Raw genomic sequence first — 12,804 nt, 5'->3', positions numbered from 1 at the left:
GATGGTATCTTCAGTGATGGTGGAGATAGTGAAGGCACAATGATTGTTATTAATGGCTTCCATCAATTTGAGAGCTCTCCATGTTTTGGGCTAGATCTTGGCAAGTAGCTATGAACACATCAAACACTATGTTGCTGGCATAAGATTTGAATCGACCTAGAGAGCCTGCAACAACATAGACGGTGAGGTTCTTGAGTATATTGAGCTCCACCAAGCCAGACACACTCGTTTTCAACACATTGTTCCCTATCTCTCTTCTAATTACTGCCATGTCCCTCGATGCAGTTCACCGCAGCAGGTTTGTTAATGTCGGAGAAGAAGTTATCTGACCAATAAATTTTAAGTTTTTAAGTCTTAAGATGACACTAAGCTAAAAGACATTGTTTTAAAATCAAACCAATAACATACAAAAGGAATTCACCAGAGATTCCGATCACATCCATGTCAGAGGAATCATCGCTGAGGAACTCAATAACATTATGCACACCTTTGGTTACCATGTCCATCCCCATTGCACCACACCGGTGTTACAATTGAACCATACATAGCCATTTTTTCCCTGCCAATGTACAGTGAACAGTTTGTAGCCTCGTAAATCTAATTGACATGCATCCACAAAATCACTATTTCATCAGCAAAAGTTTCAATCTTGAGTCGAACCACACCATAAACATAAAAAATTTTACATCTTGGTGGTACCTGTTGAAAATGGCAGCCGAAGTTTCGAAGTGATCTGGATTCTCCTAAGAAGGCTTAAGTTCCATAGCACGTTGGCACGACAAAAGCCGGACAATAGACGCTCTAGTTGTACCGTCCTTCAGCCCCGCCTGAGACGTACCTAGCCTTGCAGCCTCTGTTAGTCCTAGCAACCAAATAAATTTCCGTTATAGCCCATCAGAACAGAGTTTACATCATATTAGTTAATCAGACAACTTCAAAGCGATCAATCAACTTTCACGATCGACCCCCTATCGTAGCGATGGATGGTAGTGGTTCACACGAACTGGGATAGAACTGTGGATCTCAGAATTCTGCCCAGAGAAACATACGCTTAAAGTATTAAGACTGATAGCTTGAATATTGATTAAACAAATATGGTATATAATATTTCATAGAAAGTCAAATTGTCAATACCTTTTCCTAGGTACTATGTTCTAGGCGGAGAAAGGTGGCGGGGACAACGACCGATTAAGCAACAACAACATTGGAGGCTGACATCTTTGAAGGTTGGGTAAAAGCTGCGACAGTTCAATTTAGGAGTAATTTAGTAAGAGATATGAGTCTCAAGGTTTGTTTGAGGAATTATATATACTGAGACGGATCGTTTCAGAGGTGAAATGGTACCATAACTGATCGTTGGAGATATAGAGAGGTGAAGATGAAAAGTTTCAGAATTTTTTTTTATAAGCTAAAATGGTAACGCTTCGGTTTATCGGTGGAGACATAGTATTATAAAAATCCTAGATACATACAAAAGAGATTTAGCCCACTTATAAGTTTTATTGGGCCAGAATGCGGATTTTACAAAATAGGGTTCGATGATCAAAGTTACACGTGAGTATTGAAACATTACAGTTATGTGTGGGATCCACTATAAGAAATCTTTCATAAATATATATTAGTTTCGGTGGTATAAATGTTGGTGTTTATATCACAGTAACCCGGGTTCGAGCCATACATTTGACATTTTTTCACATTTTTTAAAAGTGGGATCCACTTACCTGCTGACATGTGATATTGTCATATCATGAGTGATTGAAACTGGCTCGTTATAATGTAATGTAGATTACCAAATGTTTTTTTTTTGTTTTTGTCAACTTTGATATCATTAAGCCACATGGGCTTGAAACGTTGAGTACAAAGTTATGTTTTAAAGCCCAACACGTGAATGACATAAAATAAATACAAAGCCCATAAACACACGTGTAAGTTCATCCGTAAACCTCTGCAACGTGGCATCTTGTTGTTACACGTGAGGGACACGAGGCTTAGCTAGCTTCCTCGTTACGAGTTCACCGCCTTGGCTCCTCCGCCGTGACACCGCCGGTGAAACTCTTCAGCTCAGCTACCGCCACCGTCTTCTTTACCATGAAGCTTTGTACTCCATCAACTCCAATCTTCCGCCTATCCGCCGCTAGAAATCAAGACCTTTTTCCACACCGGTTGGTACAACAGGGAAGATTCAATTGATCTAAAAGATTTTTTTTGCTGGACCATCTTATCAAGATGCCAACTCTACTAAATATCTTTCAGATCAACCGAGATAAATCCAACATCGCATCTTCCTTTCCATCGAAGATACTTTACTCTTTAGCCAAACATAGGCTCTTATAAAGATGAGTAAAGATTGATTCTTCTAGAAAGGAATTAGCGCATAACCGAAGAAGATAGTATCCGACTTATAGCTAACGGGATATGATGATGTGTTTCGGAAGAGGAGAACAAATCCGATTTTCTAATCGGATGCTTTATTACTATCAACCAAAACAGAGATAAAACAAGAGACTGAAGAACTGCTATGTTTTGTGTTGAATCTATAACACTACAAAATCGCCACCGCGAAAGGGAAGATCGCCAAAGCGAAACCGATAACGATCATAGATCGAAACTATATTACATCGAAAAAAAAAAAGAAACGGCTTAATCTCTCCCCCTCTGAAGGATATTGTATTGGTAAGAGGGTTAGAGAGATTTGTCACTCTCTTTCTAAAGAAGAGAGAGAAGCCGCTCTACCAAATGTTTAAAACTTTTAGAACTGAAATCAACTCAACACATTTGATACACAGACTTTCGTTCTTCAAATTATTTGTTTTAAACTTAACCAACTACATTACTTCGTTTTAAGAAATTTTATCATTCTGCTAATGTTTTGTGATTTTACATGTACTAGTGTTATTCCCATGGGGCAAAATAATTATACTTCAAATTATTAAATAATAAATTTGTAATTTTATAATTAATAAATTAAACTATTATTTTAATTAAATACTATATATATATATAGATATGAATGGCATGTGAGGTGGTTGCATTCACCCTAAATGTTTGGAAACGGTAAAACAATATATCTTGTATTTTTGAGAAATAGATATATATAGCTAGCGAACATTTTATGTTAAAAATTTAAGATATATACCAACAGATATAAATATAGTTTAAAGTACTCTATGTGATTCATTTGTTATTCTTTGTATTTTTCATGTAGATATATAAATCTTCCATATAAAGCATAAATTTGTATTTTTGATCATATAACAATGATATAATTATAAACTATAACAAAACATTATTAAAATTTATACCTACTTTGTTGATAGTTTGAGAGTTATTAGAAACCCAACAGAAAGAAACAATTATGAAAAATAATATCCATATTCTGATGTTACAAAAAAACACATTTGAGATTTTTCTTTACCTTTTTCTCAAACACGTTCATCATCTTCTAAACTCCAAAAACCCTTATATATTTTTAGTGGCTACTTCTTTTATTCTTTTTTTTTTCCATTTCTGTGTTTGTTTCTTATTAATGATTACAATATCTTGTTTCAAATACGTTTTCTCCATCCGTAACAAATAGGGGATAGAGATTTCCTAAAAATAAGTCATAAGAACATATATGAAAACTCATACCAAAAAATAAAACCAGACATGAAAAACAATTTATAGAGAAAAGAAGTTTAGAAATACTTTGTTTACCTTCTTTGCTGATAATTTCTTTGATAATCTCGGACACCACCAGAGTATAATTGGTATTTGGGCTCTCATACAACGCAGGCTACGTACGGTGAAGTGAGACTCTGAAAATATGAACACAAAGGAAATGCATTATAAATATATTGATAATAACAATATTTGATACTATGAGAATATAGGGAAAAACATGAAGAGTAATACGGTATAGCTTTGCGATGATTTCCAGTTATATAGTAGAAAAGATAGGCAGTTTGACAAAAAGCAGTTTGGTAATAGACAAGTGGATTAAAACGTGGGATTAAATTCTGAGAAAAATTAGGATAGAAAAATTAGGATAGACAGTTTGAATTGTAGAAAAATAGGATTGTAAATTAATGTCATGTGTCAAAATCTGAGTGATAATGTGACTTGTTATTTAGTATATAAGGTATGAATTATTTCTTTTTTTTTTAGAACAACATATATGAATTAATGCGCTGTAACAAAGTTGATGGACGAACATAATCCTTTATTCATAAATACATACAATATTCTATTTACAGAAAACTAAACTAAATTTCTACGACACATTGGACAACTGTTTGTATTCCACCTACGTAAACAATATAAATGGAATGCATGCCCACATATCGTATCTGCCAATACGACGTTAGGTGCAAACTCTTCTAAGCAAATAATACATTCACTTTCCCCATGCACAAATAGGAAATTTTCTCTTAGTATAGGAACTAACTCTATATCTCCAGTACTCATATTTGGTAAGGGAGATTGAGTAGCATAAAACATTCTTATTAATCTAACTAAGCAGTACAATACCGCACCTAAGCCTATATTTATCAATACAAACGCTAGCAGCACGAAGAGTTGGTTTTCCACTGAATCCGAACCGTTATTATCAGGAGAAGACATCTATAAAAATACGTAAGAAAATACAATATCAAGTTAAACATATATAATCGATACATAGGTTAAAGAATTTTAAGAAAAAAACAAAAACAAAAAATTACCTTGATCGAAGAACTGAAGAAGAGTGAACGGCGAAGGAAGAAAGAAATGAGTATTTCTTTGTTCAAAAAAAGAAAAGGCTTACGAACGACGAAGAGCGAAGGGAAGAGTACGGTTTGGTTTTACCAAAATTTCAAGATTGTTAGTGGCTGAAAAACTTTAAATTAATCTTAATATCAACTGAGCCATCCTCCGATCTATATTTGAAATGAGTTGGTGAGTTTGTATAAAAAACAGAAGATCTTTATTTGTATAAAAAACAGAAGTAGATCATTTTCCACATTATATTTCTAGTTTTTCTTATTTTTATTTTCTCTTTTAGAAGCTGCTTTAAAGAATCTATAAGAAGGAAAAAGCCTAGAGATGGATAATTTGTTCACATAAACTAGTTATTCTTTAATATCACTGATAATTAGTATTTGTTCTGGACGTTTTGTCATATATTTTGATGGGTACGTAGCTCATGCGTGAATCAGTAATATTTGCTTCCGACTAGAATATTGGGCAACGTAGGATAAGAGTTCATCATCTACAATAGGTATTGATTGGGTCAAAATAATTATTATATATAGCTCCAGAAAAAAAAATTCGAAAAGCTATCCCCTATTTGGGTCAAGAAAAAAATTTGGTTTTGTTTAGGGCCTTGAATAGATTTCAACAACCAATGGCTTTGTTTGATAGAACTTCAAGCTGAGGACTCCATTTCAAGACCAAAATCTTGTCCTTATCCACTGTCTCAAGAAACCCTGATGGCAGTTTTTCCTCTTCTGAATCTCTGACAACCCACATGAAGCTGAAGTTGCTTACTGCTGAAGCAAGTTCCTCCATCTGCACATTTTTCAGCTTAGCAATGCTCCCGAATGCTACATACACCACTGACGCTTGTGGCCTTGTGTTCAGCCAGCTAGTGCAGTAGGCAGCGTCTTTCGAATCAAAGAGATTCAGATCATAATTTGTGTCTGAATTGATCCTTTTGTCTAAGTACATTGATGGAACAGTTGGACCAATTGTCAATACAGGACAAAATTTTGACAACAACTCCTTCTCCTGTAACGAAAAATAGAGTAGTTAGGATATTAAACATAGTAATTAGGACATAAACAAGAAAACGACATGGTTGAGAAAGTTGTTAGAAGAGAGATCTAACATGAAGCTCCAGTTCTTGGAAGGTATAAACGAGTATGAAATCAGCTTTTTCAAAGTTTGTAAACTGTTGGAGCACCATCAGTAAGCAGGATAAGAACCAGAAACAGACGAAAAAGAAGGCAAATCTTGGAGCTCAAGAAAAGGCAAGTCTTCAATGGGAAGCTTCAAGCTTCCATGGTTTACGTAAGAAAGATAGTAAACGTAGTTAACAGCACAAGACTGCGTAAAGAAAGGAGCAGCAGCTATACCAAACTCTCGGGCAACGTCGAGTGCCCATGGAATGAAAGCATCGTAGACCATACAAGTGATGGGATTATCACTTGTCTGGTGTTTGCGGATGATGTCTGCAATGGTTCTGGAGCCGAAGGTTTTGAAGTTTTGGAGGTATTCGTGGATGGTGTAAGGTGACTCGCAGCCCTGGTCATAGCCGTCGGAGATGTTGGCTATGGAGATTGGACTAGATGGATCTGGTTTGATGGAGTTGAAGACAAAAGTGGTGAGAGTGAGAGTAGTTTCGAGACCTTTAGAGATGAGTCGTTTACAGAATTGGCAGATTGGTGTGATGTGTCCTTGCGTTGGGTATGGCACTGCCAATACATGTCCTCTCTTCTGCTCCATCTCTCTCTCTCTCTAAATGTTTTGCTGTAACCAAAATGAATACGCCTTAAGAGATACTGCTGGTTTTATAGACAGGTTTGTCAGGTTCTTCCTTTTAGATAAGAGCGTTGTAATAAGAACAAGAGATAGTTTTGTTTTTGTCTTTTCTTTTTAATTAAAAAATTGAGAATAAGAAGAAAATATCAATTTGCTTTCTGTCCACAAGAAAAGGAAGTGTAAATAAAAAAATATTTTATTCTGCATGTGGTTTATATGTTCAGTATATATACTTATTTATTAAAACCATAATACTTATTTATTTTTTTATATTTTTCATAATATTTAATACTTTAAACAACGTTTGAATTAAAAATACACACGACACGATGACTGTATATGGAAAGAGATATCATGTTTGTGTTCAGAGTTTGGTTTCCACATGTTTTCAAAAAGGTGAAAATTTCTTAACATGTAAATATCGTTCAACAAAAGTAAATTTAACACACAAAATCGAAAGTTTTGTCGCTGTATTGTTAGTTTTGGAGAAGTAATTAAGGTCTTTAAGTCTTAAGAGATGGAAAAATAAGAGATGAACCGAAATGGAGTAAGTAAGAAGTGAAAAGATTTTGTACGTTTATATTACTACAAGAATACATTGACAACAAAAAAACGATTTGTTCATATCACGTCTTCTTGTGTTCTTCACTAGTTCACAGTTCGCTATCTAGAATGTGACTGTTCTGTATCTTTCACTAAAACAATTTTGAATTTTTCTGTTTCATCACTACGATTTTTCTGTTTTATGTTTATTGATTTCAACGCTAATCTATGCAATTTATTTTATGCCTGGTGGATCAGTATTTAAGACCAACAGCTATAACGACATTGCTTAATGTCTAGTAGACACCATTTGAAGCAAAAGCCAAGCTAAAGACAATTCTTATGTTGATTAAAAAAAAGGACAACTCTTATAAGGATTAATCTGATGAATGACTATATTGGAAAAAATATTAGATTTGTAATAAAAGGGTAGAGAAAGATAGGAAGTAAAAAGAAGAGAGAAGGTAAGACATGGTTTGTTGGTAAAAATAATAATAATATATATATATATATAGAATCAAATTTCTCTTCTTAAATCAACCTGCTAAACGAATCAAATCGTCAACTGTGCTTTTTTTAATTAAATCAGTTGTATATACATGCACATATATGATACAAATATTAATTATCGTTAATTTAGTTCATATAATATCCATTACTATTTTCTGACCCAAAAAAAAAAAATCATGACATTAGCTATATGCGCACAAATAGATCACATACTTATATCTCACAAATATAAATCTATTACACAAATTGTATGTTTATAAAATAAATAAAATGATAATGAAAAATATATGTGTTTGACAACTTTGATGTATCAAGAGAAAAAAAAAAATTATTTGATAAATTATTTGATAAATTAGTTGCTTATATAGAATACTAACATGTCGTATAAAAAAATATGATAAAATAAATGATTTATTTGTAATATGTGATTTGATTATTTACACCAAAAAACAAACCCATCTTAATAATTGTTAAGATGACATCGATTAGTGACGAAAGTGATGACGTTAAGGGATTGTTTCAGAATAATAATCTTGGCTCTTTCAAATAATCTGTAAATGATGATTCAGATGCAAACTTAATGGCAGGGGTTGTAACAGAATTAACAAATCAAAGTTCAAAAAAAAAAACAGAATTAACAAATCAGGTGGAAGGCAAGAATATATAAATCTCTGGTTGCTAGAAATCCTACATGTCAAATGCCAGAAGAAGATGGCCATTCATGGTGATGCAAGAGAACTAGGCTAAAAAAACAAAAAAAGGTAAAAGAGTGATGATAAATACAGAAGAAGATGGCCATGAATCATTCATGGTCCTGTACTCCTGTTCGTTGTTACTGAAATGCCAAAACGAGTAAAGCCAAAATAGTTAAATCGAAAAATGGATAGTGAAGAGTGATGATAAAAACCTGAAAGCAGCAAATCTATTAAAACAAAGACAATATGGTAGAAAACATTGTAAGATTGGGAAGTAACCAAATGAAGAATCAACATAAAATTGCACTGAACGAAAGACTGACACAATAAGACACTATAGAAGAGATATTTGCTGCTTCATCTGATAACTTATTTGCTCTGGACCTTTGATACAAATGTGTCAATGTTAACATCTGTAGAGCCTCCTTCACTGAGTGACTTGACAGCCAAGTCTCTCCGTTTCTTCGCATTCTCCTTCATCTCTTCGCTCTTCTCTCCTTCCATCACTTCCTTAATGCTAAAATAAATCTCCTCTCTCTTGGCAATCCCACTCTCATTGTCTATCTTCACACAGACTCCAGCCTTCCACACATCTTGTATGTACTTTGCGTTCATAGGTTGATCGGTCCACTGAGGCATAGCCACCATGGGAACTCCAAAAGTTAATGACTCCATAGTTGAGTTCCAGCCACAGTGAGTCAAGAAACAACCGATGGCTTTGTTTGATAGAACTTCAAGCTGAGGACTCCATTTCAAGACCAAACTCTTGTCTTTATCCACTGTCTCAAGAAACCCTGATGGCAGTTTTGCCTCCTCTGATCCTCTGACAACCCACAAGAAGTTGAAGTTGCTTACTGCTGAAGCAAGCTCCTCCATCTGCGCATTGTTCAGCTCAGCCAAGCTACCAAATGCTACATACACCACCGACCCTTGTGGCCTTGTGTCCAGCCAGCTAGTGCAGAAGGCAGCATCTTTCGAATCAAAGATATTCAAATCGTAGGCCGTGTCTGATTTGATCCTTTGGTCTAAGTACATCGATGGAATAGTCGGACCAACTGTCAACACATGACAAACTTTCGCCAACAACTCCTTCTCCTGCAACGGAAAAGACTAATTAGGACAAATACATAGTAATTAGGACATAAACAAGAAAACGACATGGTTGAGAAAGTTGTAAGAAGAGAGATCTAACATGAGGCTCCAGCTCTTGGAAGGTATTAACGAGTATGAAATCAGCTTTTTCAAAGTTTGTAAACTGTTGGAGCACCATCTCAAAGTAAGCAGGATAAGATCCAGAAACAGACAAAAAGGAAGGCAAATCTTGGAGCTCAAGAAAAGGCAAGTCTACAACGGGAAGCTTCAAGATTCCATCGTTTATGTAAGAAAGATAGTAAACGAAGTTAACAGCACATGACTGCGTAAAGAAAGGGGTTGCAGCTAAACCAAACTCTCGGGCAACGTCGAGTGCCCATGGCATGAAAGCATCATAGACAATACAAGTGATGGGGTTATCACTTGTCTGGTGTTTGCGGATGATGTCTGCAATGGTTTTGGAGCCGAAGGTTTTGAAGTTTTGGAGGTAGTCATGGATGGAGCCAGATGGGTCGAAGCCGTGATCGTCGTAGCCGTCGGAGATGGTGGCTATGGAGACTGGACCAGATGGGTCTGGTTTGATGGAGTTGAAGATGAAAGTGGTGAGAGTGAGAGTGGTTTTGAGACCTTTAGAGATGAGTCGTTTACAGAATTGACGGATTGGTGTGATGTGTCCTTGAGTTGGATATGGCACTGCCAATACATGTCCTCTCTTCTTCTCCATCTCTTTCTCAAAATGTTTCGATTAAACCAAAGTGAATATGCCTTAGGAGATAACGCGAATATTTATAGGCAGGTTTGTCAGGTTCTTCCTTTTGATAAGAACGTTGTAATCAGAACAAGAGATAGTTTCGTTTTTCTCTTTTCTTTTTAATTAATAATGAGAATAAGAAGAGAAAATCAATTTGCTTTTCTTCCACAAGAAAAGGAAATGTGCAAATAAAAATGATTTTATTCTGCATTTGCATATATGTTCAGTGTTTTAAAAATGAAATATATAAAACCATATCATTTTCTACGCTAAGCAATGTTTTTTTTTTATAATTACAAATACACATGACATGACATGAGGAATGCAAATGGAAGGAGAAATCATGGTTGTGTTGTTCGGATAGTCGTTCAGGTTTGGATAGGGTATTTTGAATTTTGATTCAAACTTATATCACATCCTAGATCACATTCTAATAAATTTGTAAGTAGGGGTTGGGTTTTGATATATCACATTGGTTTTAGTTCTAATTTGTATTACATCCTAAAACTCATAATAAATCAACCCTATATCATTGGATTTAAGTTATACCGGATCGGTTCTGACCATTTTAAAATCTAAAATTTAAAGTTAAAATATAAGAAATATATACTTATCAAAATAAATATGAAATTGAATATTTGAAATACATATTTATGTTTCAAATATTTGTATTGCATATTAATTTGTACATTGAGATAGGTTTCTTTTGATATTATTTTGAGTTTTTCAGATTATCTGTTCGGGTTTGATTAATAACACTTCGGGTTCGGTTATGTTTGTTACATCTTACAAAACTCATTAAGGTATTTTTTTACATTTCAGACGGGGTTCTAATCAGTTTTTATGAGTTGGATTTCAGGTTATAGATTTTATGTCCATACCTAGTTGTCTTCAACGTCTATATTCATGTTTTCTTAAAATGTGAAAAATATTTATTTAAATTTAATATCGCATAAAGTCGATTTCGTTGTCGTTGTATTGTTATTTTTGGAGAAGTAAGATCCTTAAAGAGATGGAAAAATTCAGAGACAAAGCCGAAATGGAGTATATAATTAAGAAGTGAAAAGATTCTATACGGTTCTATAGGATCCGATTGGCAATCGCTGTACCTTTAAAATATTTGCTGTAAAAAAAAATATGTAGATTTTTTTGCTGTGATTTTAGATTTTATTGCTGTACAATTTTATGGAAATCACAAAAAAATTGCTTTTGATATTTGGTTCTGCAGAGCACTTTTATAGTTGTAGGTTATTTCAAGAACTGTAGTTTTAAAAAAAAATTTAAAACTTGATTACTTTGAATTGGGTGCCGTAAAAATAAATAGGTTCCGGACGCCTCTTAGAGCTACTGATAGTTACAAGACATCGACAACAAGAAAAGTACTTGTTTATTTAATGTCTTCTTATGTTGTTCTTCACTAATATCTGATATTTCATTATTATATTCAAGACCAAAGTAACCCTTATAACGACATTGCATAGTTGTCCACTAAGTGGTGGGGCTTATTGGATTAGGTATTTAAAAGAATTCTGAATTTTAACAAATCTTACCTTATGGGTTTAGTATTTATAAAACCTTTTACAAATCAATAGTTATTGAACTTATCATCGGTATAAATCTCATTAAATCCCCAAGCAATGGGTATTCGATTCTCGGTTCGGTTCCAGTTCGGTTCTAGAGGTTTAGGATCTGTTAGAGTATCTACGAAGCTCGGTTCGGTTGTAGCAAAATTGGAAACCTGCTTATATCCGAGGTAATTTCAAATCCCATTCGGTTCGGTTGCGGTTGTTCGGTTAGGTTAAAAAGTAAAAAAAATCAGGACTTTTGGATTAAATATCATATTCTTTTGGATTTTCAGATAAAAATTAAGATAATTCAGATAATTTAATAGTAATTCAATATTTTTTTTGAGTATTTCGACTTATAAATAATATTTTAAAATTATATGATTATTTTAAATCTAAATAAAGTTAATATTTATAAATATATTAACTATATTATGGAAATTCGGGTATCCATTCGGTTCGATTTTTTGATTCAGTTCCAATTCGTTTCTGATTTTTTGTTCTAGAGATAAAGGATCAACTAGTATAATTGATAAGATCCAAACCCGAGCCGAACGTTGTTTTCTCGGTTTGGTTTGATTCTTTAGTTTTGTGATAAATGTGTCTAGGACTAAAAAAAATTTTGTTAAAAATTGAGATTTCATTATAAAAAATTATTCTGTGTTATGAAATAACTTATAATTTATAGTATCGAGAAATTTAAATAAGAGTAGAATTTAATACCCGTAGGAAGCAAATAACACTAGTATAAGGGAGAGAGTTTATTATAAGGAAGAAGAAGAAGATGTAATGGTTCTTTGATTATAAACTCTTGTTCTTGTTTATGGTGTACAAAAGAGTGAGATGAGTGATGGTATTTATAGTGAACAACAATACATAAAATAACAAAGATAGTGCTTAATTTGGTAAATGAGTGGGTGATCATAGTGTTTGATGAGTAGATGATCATAGTGATTGAGTTGGTAAAGGAGTGGATGATCATAGTGCTTGAGTTTGGTAAAGAAGTGGATGATCATTTCAATGCTTAATTTATAACATTCCCCCTTGATCATCCATCTTGTATTACGTGGTGCCTCGTTAAAAACCTAGTAATGGAAAACCCAATGGGAAAAACCGTAGTAAAAGTAAAAAGAGTACAACTACGTAAGCT

General features: G+C 33.9%; 2 protein-coding genes and 1 pseudogene across 2 annotated transcripts; all 3 read right to left on the bottom strand.

Annotated features, from left to right (window-relative positions):
• Window positions 1-49: 49 nt before the first annotated feature.
• Window positions 50-512, bottom strand: LOC106329958 (3-hydroxy-3-methylglutaryl-coenzyme A reductase 1-like). Its single transcript, XM_013768546.1, has 3 exons — window positions 422-512; window positions 266-325; window positions 50-165 (listed from the first exon to the last, which is right to left on the bottom strand). Exons 1-3 carry the CDS (start codon window positions 510-512, stop codon window positions 50-52), a joined length of 267 nt encoding a protein of 88 aa, XP_013624000.1.
• Window positions 513-5,189: 4,677 nt separating this feature from the next.
• Window positions 5,190-6,495, bottom strand: LOC106336169 (annotated as a pseudogene).
• A 1,953-nt stretch (window positions 6,496-8,448) lies between these two features.
• On the bottom strand, window positions 8,449-10,132 carry LOC106336167 (UDP-glycosyltransferase 74F2-like). The gene is made up of 2 exons (XM_013774915.1): window positions 9,439-10,132; window positions 8,449-9,341 (listed from the first exon to the last, which is right to left on the bottom strand). The coding sequence occupies exons 1-2, from the start codon at window positions 10,060-10,062 to the stop codon at window positions 8,616-8,618; spliced, it is 1,350 nt and encodes a 449-aa protein (XP_013630369.1). The 5' UTR covers window positions 10,063-10,132; the 3' UTR covers window positions 8,449-8,615.
• Between the last annotated feature and the right edge of the window lie 2,672 nt (window positions 10,133-12,804).

This window comes from Brassica oleracea, chromosome C3, assembly GCF_000695525.1.
Source record: "Brassica oleracea var. oleracea cultivar TO1000 chromosome C3, BOL, whole genome shotgun sequence".
Taxonomy (NCBI): domain Eukaryota; kingdom Viridiplantae; phylum Streptophyta; class Magnoliopsida; order Brassicales; family Brassicaceae; genus Brassica; species Brassica oleracea.
The sequence above is the reverse complement of the archived record's forward strand: the minus strand, read 5'-3'. Positions and strand labels throughout refer to the sequence as shown.

What these genes read in the sequence shown, in the direction of transcription:
- LOC106336167 (XM_013774915.1), bottom strand. Translation starts at nt 10,062, where the DNA reads ATGGAGAAGAAGAGAGGACATGTATTGGCAGTGCCATATCCAACTCAA. An exon ending in TCCAAGAGCTGGAGCCTCAT is followed by an intron (nt 9,342 to 9,438) that starts GTTAGATCTCTC and finishes TTTCCGTTGCAG; the next exon opens with GAGAAGGAGTTGTTGGCGAA.
- LOC106329958 (XM_013768546.1), bottom strand. Translation starts at nt 512, where the DNA reads ATGGGGATGGACATGGTAACCAAAGGTGTGCATAATGTTATTGAGTTC. An exon ending in GGATGTGATCGGAATCTCTG is followed by an intron (nt 326 to 421) that starts GTGAATTCCTTT and finishes TTTATTGGTCAG; the next exon opens with ATAACTTCTTCTCCGACATT. An exon ending in CTGCATCGAGGGACATGGCA is followed by an intron (nt 166 to 265) that starts GTAATTAGAAGA and finishes ATGTTGTTGCAG; the next exon opens with GCTCTCTAGGTCGATTCAAA.